Source organism: Ascaphus truei, unplaced genomic scaffold (assembly GCF_040206685.1).
Source record: "Ascaphus truei isolate aAscTru1 unplaced genomic scaffold, aAscTru1.hap1 HAP1_SCAFFOLD_391, whole genome shotgun sequence".
Classification (NCBI taxonomy): Eukaryota; Metazoa; Chordata; class Amphibia; order Anura; family Ascaphidae; genus Ascaphus; species Ascaphus truei.
Window position 1 is genome coordinate 36,847 of NW_027456721.1, and position 16,995 is coordinate 53,841.

At 56.5% G+C, this 16,995-nt stretch overlaps 1 protein-coding gene across 1 annotated transcript in view; it reads right to left on the reverse strand.

The window, feature by feature from the left end:
* Positions 1-16,515, reverse strand: part of LOC142483912 (protein kinase C delta type-like) — a 52,358-nt gene extending 35,843 nt beyond the window's left edge. Inside the window, 5 exon segments of the mRNA XM_075583833.1 lie at positions 9,758-9,818; positions 15,393-15,415; positions 15,418-15,591; positions 16,395-16,451; positions 16,454-16,515. Of these exon segments, the coding sequence (XP_075439948.1) occupies positions 9,758-9,818; positions 15,393-15,415; positions 15,418-15,591; positions 16,395-16,451; positions 16,454-16,508 (370 nt within the window). The 5' untranslated portion in view covers positions 16,509-16,515.
* Between the last annotated feature and the right edge of the window lie 480 nt (positions 16,516-16,995).

Consider the following 16,995-nt stretch of genomic DNA (forward strand, 5'->3'; position numbering starts at 1 on the left):
GAAAGGGGGAGAGAGATAGAGGGAGAGGGAGGGAGAGAGAGAAAGAGGGAGAGAGGGGGAGAGAGAAAGAGGGAGGGGGGAGAGAGAGAGAGAAAGAGGGAGGGGGGAGAGAGAAAGAGGGAGGGGGAGAGAGAAAGAGGGAGGGGGGAGAGAGAAAGAGGGAGGGGGGGAGAGAGAAAGAGGGAGGGGGGAGAGAGAAAGAGGGAGGGGGGAGAGAGAAAGAGGGAGGGGGGAGAGAGAACGAGGGAGGGGGGAGAGAGAACGAGGGAGGGGGGAGAGAGAACGAGGGAGGGGGAGAGAGAAAGAGGTAGAGGGAGGGGGAGAGAGAAAGAGGGAGGGGGAGAGAGAAAGAGGGGGGGAGAAAAGAGAGGGAGAAGGGGGAAGAAAGAGAGAGAAGGAGAAAGAGAAAGGGTGAAAGAGGGGGTGGGGAGAGAAAGAGGGAGAAGGGGTGGGGGAGAGAGAAAGAGGGAGAGGGGGTGGGGAGAAAGAAGGAGAGGACAGAGAGAAAGAAGAAGGGGCAGAAAAAGGGAAGGATAGAGAGAGAGAGACAGAGGGGGTAGGGGAGAGAAAGGACAGTGGGGTGGAGGAGAGAGAAAGAGGAAAAGGGTGTGGGGGAGAGAGAGAAGAAGGAGGGCAGAGAGAAAGAAGAAGGAGAGAGAAATGGGGGAGGAGAGATAAAGGGGGAGGAGAGAAAGAGGGAGAGAAAGAAAGAAGTGGGTAGAGAAAAAAAGATGGGGAGAGAAAGAAAGAAAACAGGTCCAGGTGTGGGGGAGAGAGAGAGAGAAGAAGCGGGCAGAGAGAAAGAAAGGGGGCAAGAGGAAGAGAAGGGGGAGGGGGCTAGAGAAGGGGGAGGGGGAGAGAAAAGAGAGAAGGTGGGGAGAAAGAGAGAGAAAGAGGGGGTGGGTGAGAAAGAGGGCGAGGGAGTGGGGGAGAGAGAAAGGAGAGTGGGGTGAAGGAGAGAGAAGGGGCGAGAGAAAGAAGAAGGGGAAGAGAAAGGGGGAGAGAGAAAGGAGGGGGAGAGAGAAAGGAGGGGGAGAGATAAAGGAGGGGGAGAGATAAAGGAGGGGGGAGAGAGAGAAAGGGGGGAGAGAGAGAAAGGGGGGAGAGAGAGAAAGGGGGGAGAGAGAGAAAGGGGGGGAGAGAGAGAAAGGGGGGAGAGAGAGAGAAAGGGGGGAGAGAGAGAGAAATATACTGTGCATCCATACATACTACACACCCTATACATACATCCATACATCCATAATATACTGTGCATCCACACATACTACACACACTATATATCCATAATATACTGTGCATCCATACATACTACACACCCTATATATCCATAATAGACTGTGCATCCATACATACTACACACCCTATACATCCATAATATACTGGGTATCCATACATACTACACACACTATATATCCATAGTATACTGGGCATCCATACATACTACACACACTATATATCCATAATATACTGTGCATCCATACATACTACACACACTATATATCCATAGTATACTGGGCATCCATACATACTACACACACTATATATACTGTGCATCCACACATACTACACAGGATATCCTCTCCATAGGAAAGTAATCAGCGGGCACTTCTTGGACAAAAAATGGCAAAGAGTCTTTGACAAAGTCCCTGTGCGGACGAAACGCGTCAGAGCGCTATGGGGGGACTCCTTCTCCCCTTTTTTAATCCATGTTTGCCGGGAACCAATAAAGGCTTTTAGATTTTTTGCACTGTCCGGCCTTCTTGCCACTTTCTGTCCACGCAGTGCCCGCTGATTACTTTCCTATGGAGAGGATATCCTGCTACTTTATTGCTCACAAGCCTGGAGCCGCCAACTGGAACAGACCAAGGAAAGAACTGAGTAAGTGTATTTCTTATTCTCAAGCACCCCAGGGGAACAGCCACTTTTAGTGCACTATTTATACATTTGAGGGGTCCCTAGCAGGTTACTTAACCTACTGGGTCAGCCCTCTGTATGTTGCCAGGCTGCTCCCATACTAGGGGAGAGTCAGTAGACTCATTTGCTGTTCATCATATGTGTTAACCCCTTATGGTCTGTTATCATGTTTCTGATTTAAATGGACTTCATATACCCGGAGTGAATCTCTGCAGCACAAGGAAATTTGAAGGGGCTCTACCCTTTCATGAGTGTTTCTGTACACATACTACACACACTATATATTCATAATATACTGTGCATCCATACATACTACACACCCACACACCCATAATATACTGTGCATCTATACATACTACACACCCTATATATCCATACACTCATAATATACTGGGCATCCATACATACTACACAACCTATATATCCATAATATACTGTGCATCCATACATACTACACACCCATAATATACTGTGCATCCATACATACTACACACCCACACACCCATAATATACTGTGCATGTATACATACTACACACCCTATATATCCATACACTCATAATATACTGGGCATCCATACATACTACACAACCTATATATCCATAATATACTGTGCATCCATACATACTACACACCCATAATATACTGTGCATCCACACATACTACACACCCTATACATCCATAATATACTGTGCATCCACACATACTACACACACTACATATCCATAATATACTGTGCATCCATACTACACACCCTATATATCCATAATATACTGGGAATCCATGCATACTACACACCCTATACATCCATAATATACTGTGCATCCACACATACTACACACCATATACATCCATACACCGGGCATCCATACATACTACACACCCATAATATACTGTGCATCCATACATACTACACACCCTATATATCCATACACCCATAATATACAGTGCATCCATACATACTACACACACTATATATCCATACACCCATAATATACTGTGCATCCATATATTATTATTGATCTTGGTATGTTTTTAACTAACAGAATGATCTGCAATCCCCCTGTTTTAAAAGAAATACCCCACCCTGCCTTTATTAGTGATCTTGGTACAGTATGTTTTGAATATCAAAATGTGTTTTTTCCCCTTTAACAGAGTGCTGCTAATTGTCCAATTGTCCAACTTGCAACAGGCAGATTTATTGAGGGAGGGGGGGGGGGGTTCATGTAACTGCATAGATGTATAAAAGTAACAACCCCCCCCCTGCATTGGCATTTTAGAGTGATGCCTCTTAAAGTGATCATCTTGAAGTGAGAATGTATAGTTAGGCCTTGCCCCCGCTGCCTACTACAGCGTCCGCTGTGGCGGACGCTGCGCGCACGAGAGCCCTCTCCTCAATGGCGCCGGGCCCGCTGCGAGGGGGGGCCGCAGCGCTCGCGCGAGAGCTACTCCTGCTCTCAATAGAATTGAGAGCAGGACTCGCGTCGAGCGATTAGGCACGCCCCCCGGCGGTTCAGCCAATGAGGGCGAACCTGCCGGGTGACGTCATGGCCGCGCCCCCGTCACTCCTCCGCCACGCCCCCCCCCCCGTCTCTCCACGTGCAGTGAGCTGCAGACCGGGGAATCGGCTGAACACGCCGCCAAAAGCGCGGGCGCGCGTTACAGCGGAGTGACCGGGGCCTTAGCGCTAGACTAGAGGTTGCTTGGGGACTGCATCTTTCTGCAAACTCTTCTACACATGCAACAAACGGTGAGCTACTCTGACCACACTATGATCTCATGCTTGTTAGCCTGCACACTTAACCCCCCCTATACACCTTATTTTACTGCAGCCTCCCCAACACTGACTGCACACAACTACCTCCCTCAACCACTGCAAACCCTGAATAGACCTTAGCATTGCAATACAGCAAAACATTTTAACAGGGAAAAGGCACACCCCTGCTGTTTGGTCTGCACACACACTTGGCTCACAACAGCTCCATGCAGCATTACCTACCTCTGTGATATTGAACCTGCTATGTATCTCAACTTTGTTTTTTCTCGTGACCTTGTGGATAAGTTAGGCCCGTAATATAGTGGGCGCGCTTGCTGCGCCGCGCGCGCGCAGCAGTTCTAGTTGGCTGTGGTTAGCCAGCCATTGTATGCAAGGGCCGCGCACGGCAGTGAGCGTGGAGCCGGGCAATAGCGAGGAAGACTCAAAAAGTAAGTATTCTCGCCGCTACCGCCGCTGTAATGTGTGTGTGTGTGTATGTATGGGTGTATGTATGGGTGTATGTATGGTATGTGTGTGTATGGTATTTGTGTGTATGTATGGGTGTATGTATGTGTACGTATGGTGTATGTATGTGTATGTACAATGTTAATAAATATTTTATTCTTACCGTGTCTTTTTTTTTTTTACATTTTAAAAATATACACACACACACACACACACACTGCAAACCTGTCGCTCCCGGCAGCATGGACCACCATACACACAAAAAGTGTGTGTCACGTGCACGCGCATTCGCACAGACGTGCGCCCGCACCTATTATAGAACAAGCCTTAGGCTGCGTCCATAGAGCCTCAGCCCGCGCTCCTCCGCGATGACGATGAGGCTCGCCTGCCCGGTCAGGAGCAATCCCATGTACTGGCAAGCGAGCCAGCGTGCGCAATCGGGAGGTGGGGGGGTGTGGGCGCGGGGCAGTGACGTCGCTGGTCCAATAGCTTGCGACGCACCAACGTCAATGCACCGTGACGTTGACGCTGCTTTGCTGTGATTGGAGGTTTTCAGCCGACAGCGCGTTGAAAAACAGCATTGGCTGTCGGCTAAAAAAAAACAACTCCACAGCACGCCTGCGGACGCAGCCTTACTCTCTCTACCCACTACAAACTCCTCCCTCCTGGCCCACACCCAATATCACCATACACCATGGACTACTCAGAAGCCTTGCACTATCTACTGAATGTTGGTGGAGAACTCTAAAAACCAGCACACCAACCACTGCTCACTCTAATGGCAAACACCACAAATTTACAACTTGCAAACAACTACCCAAATTTCTACTCATACTATTACTCTCTTTAGCAGGTGATATTGAACTTAACCCAGGACTTCCCTTTTCAACTCTGTCCCATACCCGAGACTACCCCCTTCAAATTCCAAAAAGGCCCATCTGTCGCCCATATAAATATCCGGAGCCTGCTGCCCAAACTGGACACAGGAACATGGCTAACCCCTAAAACTCCTGATGCAAATATTGCCATTCAGAGATATTCCATATCTAGGAGAGATAGGTCAAAGAGAGGAGGAGGGGTGTTATTTTATATTGCAGACACATTACAATTTACCCTCATGCCCACCCTCTTTTGAAATCCTAGTTGGCAAAAATTCCCTCCCCTTTTCTAAGCCCGTCTTGGTTGCTGGCATCTACCGCCCCCCTAAAGCCCCTCTACAATCCCTGACTGATATCACCCAATTTCTTGGCTCCATTTCCTCTCTGAATGAGAAGAGTGAGCTGCTAGTTCTTGCGGATTTCAACTTCAATTGACTCAACCCTAAAAACCACAAAATCCAGATACAACTCAAGTCACTTAACCTATCGCAACTCATTTCCCAACCCACACGGACAAACCTGAAATCGCATAACTGCATTCTCTCCTGAAATCCCAGCAGAATCCAATCCTCTGGCATCCTTCCTGATATTTTCAGTGACCATGCAATAGTGTACTGTGTAAGGAAAATTAAACCGCCCCAATCAAGCCCTAAAGTTCTCCTCACTAGAACATTTAGAAACTTTAACCCACAACAGTTTCTGGCTGACCTTACCAACTGCCCATGGCACAGAATCGATTTAATTCCCGACCCTGATTCTGCGCTCGACTATTTCTAATCCGAGATCTTAAAACTCTGCGATACCCATGCTCCACTACGCAGAATAAGGGTACGGGGGCCCACCTTCCATGGGTTACACCTGACCTTATTGCACTCTACCAGCTCAGGGATGCCTTGTGGAAAAGCCACAAAGTAACTGGCACTACCAAGGATCTCAATCACTACAGATGCCTGCGGAACGTGTGCACAAGGCAAACAAGGCATGCAAAAGCACAATATTACTCTGACAATCTCCTCCAGAACACATCAAACCCAGCTAACTTCTGGAAGGTTATCAACAATATATTCCAGTCTTCTAGCCATCAACAACCAAGTAATATCACTAAAGGGGATATTACTCTGACAAACCCCACTGACATTGCAAATGCATTCAATGATTACTTTGTGGGGTGTGCCACTAACTTATTAGCGAAACGCAGCCCAAACCACAAACCTGAATCTCATCCTGGGAGTACCCCTACAGTCCCACCCCCTCCCAACACTGCCCACAATTTTCAATTTGGCCCAGTATCCGAAGAGGAGATTACACAAGCACTCCTTAATTTAAAACTAAGCAGCCAATGTCGACCTGACTTACTACAATCTAGGTTCCTACGACTTGGTGCCCCAGTCATTGCCAAATCAATTGCTTCTATAGTCAACTCTCTTCTGTCTGCAGGCCATATCCCTAAGACCTGGAAAACTGCCAGAGATGTCCCAATCTTCAAAAGTGGGGACAAAAACACTGTCTCAAACTACAGGCCAATCTCACTTCTCCCAATTCTATCCAAAGTCATGGAAAAATGTGTCCACTCCCAATTAAGCGATTTCTACACCAAGACAAATTTCCCTAGCCAATTCCAATCTGGCTTTCGCCCCAAACACTCCACCGTAACTACCCTGCGAAAAGTTTGCAATGAAATTCAGTGTGGAATGGAACGGGGACAACTCACTGGTGCAGTATTCCTAGATTTTGCAAAGGCTTTTGTTACTGTTGATCATGTTATCTTGCTTAAACTCCAGTGCTCTGGAATAGGGAAGCATGCTTTAAACTGGTTTCATTCCTATCTATCAGGAAGATTCCAACATGTGTCCATCTCAGGATCTAACTCCAACCCCCTGGATATCACCTGTGGTGTCCCGCAAGGCTCTGTTCTGGGGCCCCTACTCTTCTCAGTGTTCATTAATGATCTTCCCACAGCTTGTAAGGAAGCCTCAATACACATGTATGCAGATGACACAATCCTATATGCACACAGCCCTCGCCTCTTCGACCTTGAACACATACCTCAATCTGACTTTTTGAGACTTGAAAATTGGATTTCCCAAAACAAACTGTTTTTAAACACGGACAAGACTGTAACAATGGTATTTGGGACTAAGACTAAATTTTTAAAGCTTCCAGCGACTGAGCTGATTAGAACCAACGCTAACACCACCCTAACACCTGTCACTAGTTTTAAATACCTGGGCTTATGGTTTGACTCCCACTTAACATTCGGGATGCACATTGATACCCTGACAACCAAGACCTATGCCAAACTAGGGTACTTTACAGGAACAAATCCTCCCTAAGTCTCCTGGTCAGAAAGCGTATCGCACAGCAGATGCTAATGCCAATTATTGACTATGGGGACATAGTATACGGCTCGGCTCCTCAAACCCACCTTAGCAAACTTAACACCCTCTACAATTCAATTTGTCGTTTTGTTCTCCAATGCAACTATAACACACATCACTGCGAAATGCTCAAAGAACTAGATTGGTCATCACTCGAGTCTAGGCGCAAAGTTCACCTTTCCTGTCTTGCCTTCAAATACTTTCTGGGCAAGCTACCCACCTACCTGAACAAGCTCCTCACCCCTACCACATGCAGCACCTATCACCTGAGATCAGACTCCAAAAGACTGTTCATGGTCCCAAGGCTCAACAAAGTATCCGGCCGCTCCTCCTATTATTTGTCATCTTAACTGCCCAGGACATACTTGAAACGAGAGATAACTCTCAATGTATTACTTCCTGGTAAAACATTTTAGAAAGAAAGAAATATACTACACAGCCTATATATCCATACACCGTGCATCCATACATACGACACACCCTATACATCCATACGTACAACACACCCTATATATCCATACACCAATTATATACTGTGCATCAATACATACTACACACCCTATACATCCATACACCCTATATATCCATACACCCATAATGTACTGGGCATCCATACATACTACACACCCTATACCCATACATACGATACACCCTATACACCTATACACCCATAATATACTGTGCATCCAGCGGCCGTGTAACCTCCCCGGGAACCTCCGCCTCTCACCTTCCAGCACAGAGGTCGCCCCCCCCCCCCCCGGTATACTCGCAGGGGGTGTTGGGAAGGGGAGGGAGGCTCGGACCTTGGCCGGGGGGTGACCGGGGAGGCCGCAGACTGCTCTGTGAGGGCTCCTCGGGGGGAGGGCGGGGGACGATGTGTTCCGCTCTGAACCTGATGAGAGGTCTCGCAAAAGCCACCCACCCTGGGCCCAGGGAAAGCCGTCTGCGGCCCTGTACACACATGCGCGCACACAGACGCACGCACACACACAGGCGCGCGCACACAAACACACGCACACACACAGGCGCGCACACACACACACAGGCGCGCGCACAGACGCACGCACACACAGACGCACGCACACACACAGGCACACGCACACACACACACACACACACACACACACACACAGGCACACGCACACGCACACAGGCACACGCACACACACACACAGGCGCGCGCACAGACGCACGCACACACACAGGCGCGCGCACAGAAGCACGCACACACACACAGGCACGCGCACACACAGGCACGCGCACACACAGGCGCGCGCACAGACGCACGCGCACACACAGGCACGCGCACACACACAGGCGCGCGCACAGACGCACGCACACACACAGGCACGCGCACACACACACACAGGCACGCGCACACACACACAGGCACGCGCACACACACACACAGGCACGCGCGCACACACACAGGCACGTGCACACATACACAGGCACACGCACACACGCACACACACAGGCACACGCACACACACAGGCACACGCACACACACAGGCACACGCACATACACAGGCACACGCAAACACACAGGCACACGCAAACACGCGCACAGACACACGCACACGCAAACACGCGCACAGACGCACGCACACACACAGACACACGCACACACACAGGCACACGCAAACACGCGCACAGACGCACGCACACGCAAACACGCACACAGACGCGCACACACACACAGGCACGCGCACGCTCACACACGCACAGGCACACGCACACACACACACGCACATGCACAGGCACACACACACAGGCACACGCACACACACACACACACACAGGCACACGCACACACACACAGGCACACGCACATACACACGCAAACACACACGCAAACACACAGGCACACGCAAACACGCGCACAGACGCACGCACACGCAAACACGCGCACAGACGCACGCACACGCAAACACGCGCACAGACGCACACACACACACAGGCACACGTACACACACAGGCACACGCAAACACGCGCACAGACGCACGCACACGCAAACACGTGCACAGACGCACGCACACACACAGGCACACGCACACACGCACACACACAGGCACACGCACACACATGCACACGCACACACACACACACACACAAACACGCGCACAGACGCACGCACACACAAACACGCGCACAGACGCACGCACACACACAGGCACACACACACACACAGGCACACACACACACACGCACACACAAACACGCGCAGACGCACGCACACACACACACACACGCACACACACAGGCACACACAGGCACACACAAACACTTGCACAGACGCACGCACACACGCGCACACACAGGCACTCGCGGTTCATGCAGAGATGGGAATCTTACAGATCACTTACCTGTGTCTTCTAGAAAATACTGCACTGACATCAGCACCTTCGCCTGGGGCTGCAGGTCCAGCTACAGGACAGGGGGACAGGGTGTCAGGGGGACAGGGTGTCAGGGGGACAGGGTGTCAGGGTGTCAGGGGGACAGGGTGTCAGGGGGACAGGGTGTCAGGGGGACAGGGTGTCAGGGGGACAGGGGGACAGGGTGTCAGGGGGACAGGGTGTCAGGGGGACAGGGTGTCAGGGGGACAGGGTGTCAGGGGGACAGGGTGTCAGGGGGACAGGGTGTCACGGGGGCAGGGTGTCAGGGGGACAGGGGGACAGGGGGACAGGGGGACAGGGTGTCAGGGGGACAGGGTGTCAGGGGGACAGGGTGTGAGGGGGACAACGTATAAATCAGAATGTAATACACACACACACCTTAATTTCCTCACTAATGACCGTCCCCCGTCTCCTGGTTATAACCCCGGACCCCCCGTCTCTCTGCCCCTGGTTATAACCCCGGGACCCCCGTCTCTCTGTCCTGGTTATAGCCCCGGGACCCCCCCCCGTCTCTCTGCCCCTGGTAATAACCCCGGGACCCCCCGTCTCTCTGCCCTGGTTATAACCCCGGGACCCCCCGTCTCTCTGCCCCTGGTTATAACCCCGGGACCCCCCGTCTCTCTGCCCCTGGTTATAACCCCGGACCCCCCGTCTCTCTGCCCCTGGTTATAACCCCGGGACCCCCCCCCCCCCGTCTCTCTGCCCCTGGTAGTAACCCCGGGACCCCCCGTCTCTCTGCCCCTGGTTATAACCCCGGGACCCCCCGTCTCTCTACCCCTGGTAATAACCCCAGGACCCCCCGTCTCTCTGCCCCTGGTTATAACCCCGGGACCCCCCGTCTCTCTGTCCTGGTTATAGCCCCGGACCCCCCGTCTCCCTGCCCCTGGTTATAACCCCGGGACCCCCGTCTCCCTGCCCCTGGTTATAACCCCGGGACCCCCCGTCTCCCTGCCCCTGGTAGTAACCCCGGGACCCCCCGTCTCTCTGCCCCTGGTTATAACCCCGGGACCCCCCGTCTCCCTGCCCCTGGTTATAACCCCGGGACCCCCCGTCTCCCTGCCCCTGGTTATAACCCCGGGACCCCCCGTCTCCCTGCCCCTGGTTATAACCCCGGGACCCCCCGTCTCCCTGCCCCTGGTTATAACCCCGGGACCCCCCGTCTCTCTGCCCCTGGTAATAACCCCGGGACCCCCGTCTCTCTGCCCCTGGTAATAACCCCGGGACCCCCCGTCTCTCTGCCCCTGGTTATAACCCCGGACCCCCGTCTCCCTGCCCTGGTAATTACCCCGGGACCCCCGTCTCCCTGCCCCTGGTAATTACCCCGGGACCCCCCCGTCTCTCTGCCCCTGGTAATAACCCCGGGACCCCCCGTCTCTCTGCCCCTGGTTATAACCCCGGGACCCCCGTCTCCCTGCCCCTGGTAATAACCCCGGGACCCTCGTCTCCCTGCCCCTGGTAATAACCCCGGGACCCCCTTCTCTCTGCCCCTGGTAATAACCCCGGGACCCCCCGTCTCTCTGCCCCTGGTTATTACCCCGGGCCCCCGTCTCTCTGCCCCTGGTTATAACCCCAGGACCCCCCGTCTCTCTGCCCTGGTTATAACCCCGGGACCCCCCGTCTCTCTGCCCCTGGTTATAACCCCGGGACCCCCGTCTCCCTGCCCCTGGTAATAACCCCGGGACCCCCGTCTCTCTGCCCCTGGTTATAACCCCGGGACCCCCGTCTCCCTGCCCATGGTAATAACCCCGGGACCCCCCGTCTCTCTGCCCCTGGTAATAACCCCGGGACCCCCGTCTCCCTGCCCCTGGTAATAACCCCGGGACCCCCGTCTCCCTGCCCCTGGTAATAACCCCGGGACCCCTGTCTCCCTGCCCCTGGTAATAACCCCGGACCCCCGTCTCCCTGCCCCTGGTAATAACCCCGGGACCCCCGTCTCCCTGCCCCTGGTAATAACCCCGGGACCCCCGTCTCCCTGCCCCTGGTAATAACCCCGGGACCCCCGTCTCCCTGCCCCTGGTAATACCCCGGGACCCCCGTCTCCTGCCCCTGGTAATAACCCCGGGACCCCCGTCTCTCTGCCCCTGGTAATAACCCCGGGACCCCCCGTCTCCCTGCCCCTGTAATAACCCCGGGACCCCCGTCTCCCTGCCCCCGTAATAACCCCGGGACCCCCCGTCTCTCTGCCCCTGGTAATACCCCGGACCCCCCGTCTCTCTGCCCCGGTAATAACCCGGGAACCCCCGTCTCCCTGCCCCTGGTTATAACCCCGGGACCCCCCGTCTCCCTGCCCCTGGTTATAACCCCGGGACCCCCCGTCTCCCTGCCCCTGGTTATAACCCCGGGACCCCCCGTCTCCCTGCCCCTGGTTATAACCCCGGGACCCCCCGTCTCTCTGCCCCTGGTAATAACCCCGGGACCCCCGTCTCTCTGCCCCTGGTAATAACCCCGGGACCCCCCGTCTCTCTGCCCTGGTATAACCCCGGACCCCCGTCTCCCTGCCCCTGGTAATTACCCCGGGACCCCCGTCTCCCTGCCCCTGGTAATAACCCCGGGACCCCCCGTCTCTCTGCCCCTGGTAATAACCCCGGACCCCCCGTCTCTCTGCCCCTGGTTATAACCCCGGGACCCCCCGTCTCCCTGCCCCTGGTAATAACCCCGGGACCCTCGTCTCCCTGCCCCTGGTAATAACCCCGGGACCCCCCGTCTCTCTGCCCCTGGTAATAACCCCGGGACCCCCCGTCTCTCTGCCCCTGGTTATTACCCCGGGACCCCCGTCTCTCTGCCCCTGGTTATAACCCAGGACCCCCCGTCTCTCTGCCCCTGGTAATAACCCCGGGACCCCCGTCTCTCTGCCCCTGTTTATAACCCCGGACCCCCGTCTCCCTGCCCCTGGTAATAACCCCGGGACCCCCGTCTCTCTGCCCCTGGTTATAACCCCGGGACCCCCGTCTCCCTGCCCCTGGTAATAACCCCGGGACCCCCCGTCTCCCTGCCCCTGGTTATAACCCCGGGACCCCCCGTCTCCCTGCCCCTGGTTATAACCCCGGGACCCCCCGTCTCCCTGCCCCTGGTTATAACCCCGGGACCCCCCGTCTCTCTGCCCCTGGTAATAACCCCGGACCCCCGTCTCTCTGCCCCTGGTAATAACCCGGGACCCCCCGTCTCTCTGCCCCTGGTTATAACCCCGGGACCCCCGTCTCCCTGCCCCTGGTAATTACCCCGGGACCCCCGTCTCCCTGCCCCTGGTAATAACCCCGGGACCCCCCGTCTCTCTGCCCCTGGTAATAACCCCGGGACCCCCCGTCTCTCTGCCCCTGGTTATAACCCCGGGACCCCCGTCTCCCTGCCCCTGGTAATAACCCCGGGACCCTCGTCTCCCTGCCCCTGGTAATAACCCCGGGACCCCCCGTCTCTCTGCCCCTGGTAATAACCCCGGGACCCCCCGTCTCTCTGCCCCTGGTTATTACCCCGGGACCCCCGTCTCTCTGCCCCTGGTTATAACCCCAGGACCCCCCGTCTCTCTGCCCCTGGTAATAACCCCGGGACCCCCCGTCTCTCTGCCCCTGTTTATAACCCCGGGACCCCCCGTCTCCCTGCCCCTGGTAATAACCCCGGACCCCCGTCTCTCTGCCCCTGGTTATAACCCCGGGACCCCCGTCTCCCTGCCCCTGGTAATAACCCCGGGACCCCCGTCTCTCTGCCCCTGGTTATAACCCCGGGACCCCCGTCTCCCTGCCCCTGGTAATAACCCCGGGACCCCCCGTCTCTCTGCCCCTGGTAATAACCCCGGGACCCCCGTCTCCCTGCCCCTGGTAATAACCCCGGGACCCCCGTCTCCCTGCCCCTGGTAATAACCCCGGGACCCCCTTCTCCCTGCCCCTGGTAATAACCCCGGGACCCCCGTCTCCCTGCCCCTGGTAATAACCCCGGGACCCCCGTCTCCCTGCCCCTGGTAATAACCCCGGACCCCCGTCTCCCTGCCCCTGGTAATAACCCCGGGACCCCCGTCTCCCTGCCCCTGGTAATAACCCCGGGACCCCCGTCTCCCTGCCCCTGGTAATAACCCCGGGACCCCCGTCTCTCTGCCCCTGGTAATAACCCCGGGACCCCCCGTCTCCCTGCCCCCGGTAATAACCCCGGGACCCCCGTCTCCTGCCCCCGGTAATAACCCCGGGACCCCCCGTCTCTCTGCCCCTGGTAATAACCCCGGGACCCCCCGTCTCTCTGCCCCTGGTAATAACCCCGGGACCCCCCGTCTCCCTGCCCCTGGTAATAACCCCGGGACCCCCGTCTCCCTGCCCCCGGTAATAACCCCGGGACCCCCCGTCTCTCTGCCCCTGGTTATAACCCCGGGACCCCCCGTCTCCCTGCCCCCGGTAATAACCCCGGGACCCCCGTCTCCCTGCCCCTGGTTATAACCCCGGGACCCCCGTCTCCCTGCCCCTGGTAATAACCCCGGGACCCCCCGTCTCTCTGCCCCTGGTAATAACCCCGGGACCCCCGTCTCCCTGCCCCTGGTAATAACCCCGGGACCCCCGTCTCCCTGCCCCCGGTAATAACCCCGGGACCCCCCGTCTCTCTGCCCCTGGTAATAACCCCGGGACCCCCCGTCTCTCTGCCCCTGGTAATAACCCCGGGACCCCCCGTCTCCCTGCCCCTGGTAATAACCCCGGGACCCCCGTCTCCCTGCCCCCGGTAATAACCCCGGGACCCCCCGTCTCTCTGCCCCTGGTTATAACCCCGGGACCCCCGTCTCCCTGCCCCTGGTAATAACCCCGGGACCCCCCGTCTCTCTGCCCCTGGTAATAACCCCGGGACCCCCGTCTCCCTGCCCCTGGTAATAACCCCGGGACCCCCGTCTCCCTGCCCCTGGTAATAACCCCGGGACCCCCGTCTCCCTGCCCCTGGTAATAACCCCGGGACCCCCGTCTCCCTGCCCCTGGTAATAACCCCGGGACCCCCGTCTCCCTGCCCCTGGTAATAACCCCGGGACCCCCGTCTCCCTGCCCCTGGTAATAACCCCGGGACCCCCGTCTCCCTGCCCCTGGTAATAACCCCGGGACCCCCGTCTCTCTGCCCCTGGTAATAACCCCGGGACCCCCCGTCTCCCTGCCCCTGGTAATAACCCCGGTACCCCCCCGTCTCTCTGCCCCTGGTAATAACCCCGGGACCCCCGTCTCCCTGCCCCTGGTTATAACCCCAGGACCCCCTGTCTCTCTGCCCCTGGTAATAACCCCGGGACCCCCGTCTCTCTGCCCCTGGTAATAACCCCGGGACCCCCGTCTCCCTGCCCCTGGTTATAACCCCAGGACCCCCCGTCTCTCTGCCCCTGGTAATAACCCCGGACCCCCGTCTCTCTGCCCCTGGTAATAACCCCGGGACCCCCGTCTCCCTGCCCCTGGTAATAACCCCGGGACCCCCGTCTCCCTGCCCCTGGTTATAACCCCGGGACCCCCGTCTCTCTGCCCCTGGTAATAACCCCGGGACCCCCGTCTCTCTGCCCCTGGTAATAACCCCGGGACCCCCCGTCTCTCTGCCCCTGGTAATAACCCCGGGACCCCCCGTCTCCCTGCCCCTGGTAATAACCCCGGGACCCCTCTCTTACCCAGAACTCGGACTTCCCGTTCCTTTCTTGCAGCGCTCGGCCAGCAAAGAGACCCCCACTGTGGCCTCAGACAGGGGGTCCTCAGCCGCCTTCATCAGCACAATCTGGATCACGCGCCCCTCGTGGATGTGAGCGTCAAACGGGGACTTCCAGTCCGGGTACATGGTGGGCTTCCTCTGCACCAGGGTCTTACCGCGCTCTGCCGGGAGAGGAGAGAGAGATATATATATGTATGTATACACCGTACACTGTATGTATGCATGTATACACACACACCTCACCCCTCCCCCCCATTCCCTCTCACCCCTCCCCCCCATTCCCTCCCCCCTCCCCCCATTCACTCTCACCCCTCCCCCCCATTCCCTCTCACCCCTCCCCCCCCCATTCCCTCTCACCCCTCCCCCCCATTCCCTCTCACCCCTCCCCCCATTCCCTCTCACCCCTCCCCCCCCATTCTCTCTCACCCCCCCCTCCATTCCCTCTCACCCCCTCCCCCTCCATTCCCTCTCACCCCTCCCCCCCATTCCCTCTCCCCCTCTCCCCCCATTCCCTCTCCCCCCATTCCCTCTCACCCCTCCCCCCCCATTCCCTCTCACGCCTCCCCCCCATTCCCTCTCACCCCCCCCATTCCCTCTCCCCCTCCCCCCATTCCCTCTCACCCCCCCCATTCCCTCTCACCCCCCCTCCATTCCCTCTCACCCCTCCCCCCCCCCCCCATTCCCTCTCACCCCCCTCTATATGAACCCAGGCGCTGGCCAAACACTAAGGTACCCTCGGATTGCTTTATTAGGGAACGTCTGCCAACAGCAGGATCATTACTCACCCGGCACTGAGCACAGACCTAAAAGGTTCGGAAACAGCCCCCCTGAGTGCCCTCCGCACATACGGCCTGGCATCTCCTGCCAGCTCCCTGTGCCCGGGAGGGGGGTGGGGGGGGGCGCACATGATCACCTAATCCCTTGCATGCAAGCCAAGCAGTGAAGGGGTTAACCCCCGGATTACCTGTGCTGAGCGATTCCTTCACCTTGATGGCGCAGAATGGCTGGCACGGCTCCCCTGGCTGGGCATGGCACCCAGCTCAAAGGCATTAAAGGCGATCCGCAGGAAGGGCGCCATGGCGGGGCCTCTGAAAGGAGAGGAGGGGGAGAGGGAGAGGGATCAGCAAGGAGGGTTACGGGGTGCATTAGGGGGGAGGGGGCTGAAATGAAAGCAGTGGGACTGCCCCGCACTGGAGCAAGACAACTGTGGTTCGCTGGACGGAAGGGTGAAAACTGTCCCACACACGGTCACTCATACCAAACATTGTGGCCAGGCACTGCGCTTACCCACCATCAAGGCCAGGCACTGCCATCTACTGCGCTTACCTACCATCAAGGCCAGGCACTGCCATCTATTGCGCTTACCCACTATCAAGCCCAGGCACTGCCATCTACTGCGCTTACCCACCATCAAGGCCAGGCACTGCCATCTACTGCGCTTACCCACCATCAAGACCAGGCACTGCCATCTCCTGCACCTGTCCACCAAGGCCAGGCACTGCCATCTACTACGCTTACCCACCATCAAGACCAGGCACTGCCATCTCCTGCACCTGCCCACCAAG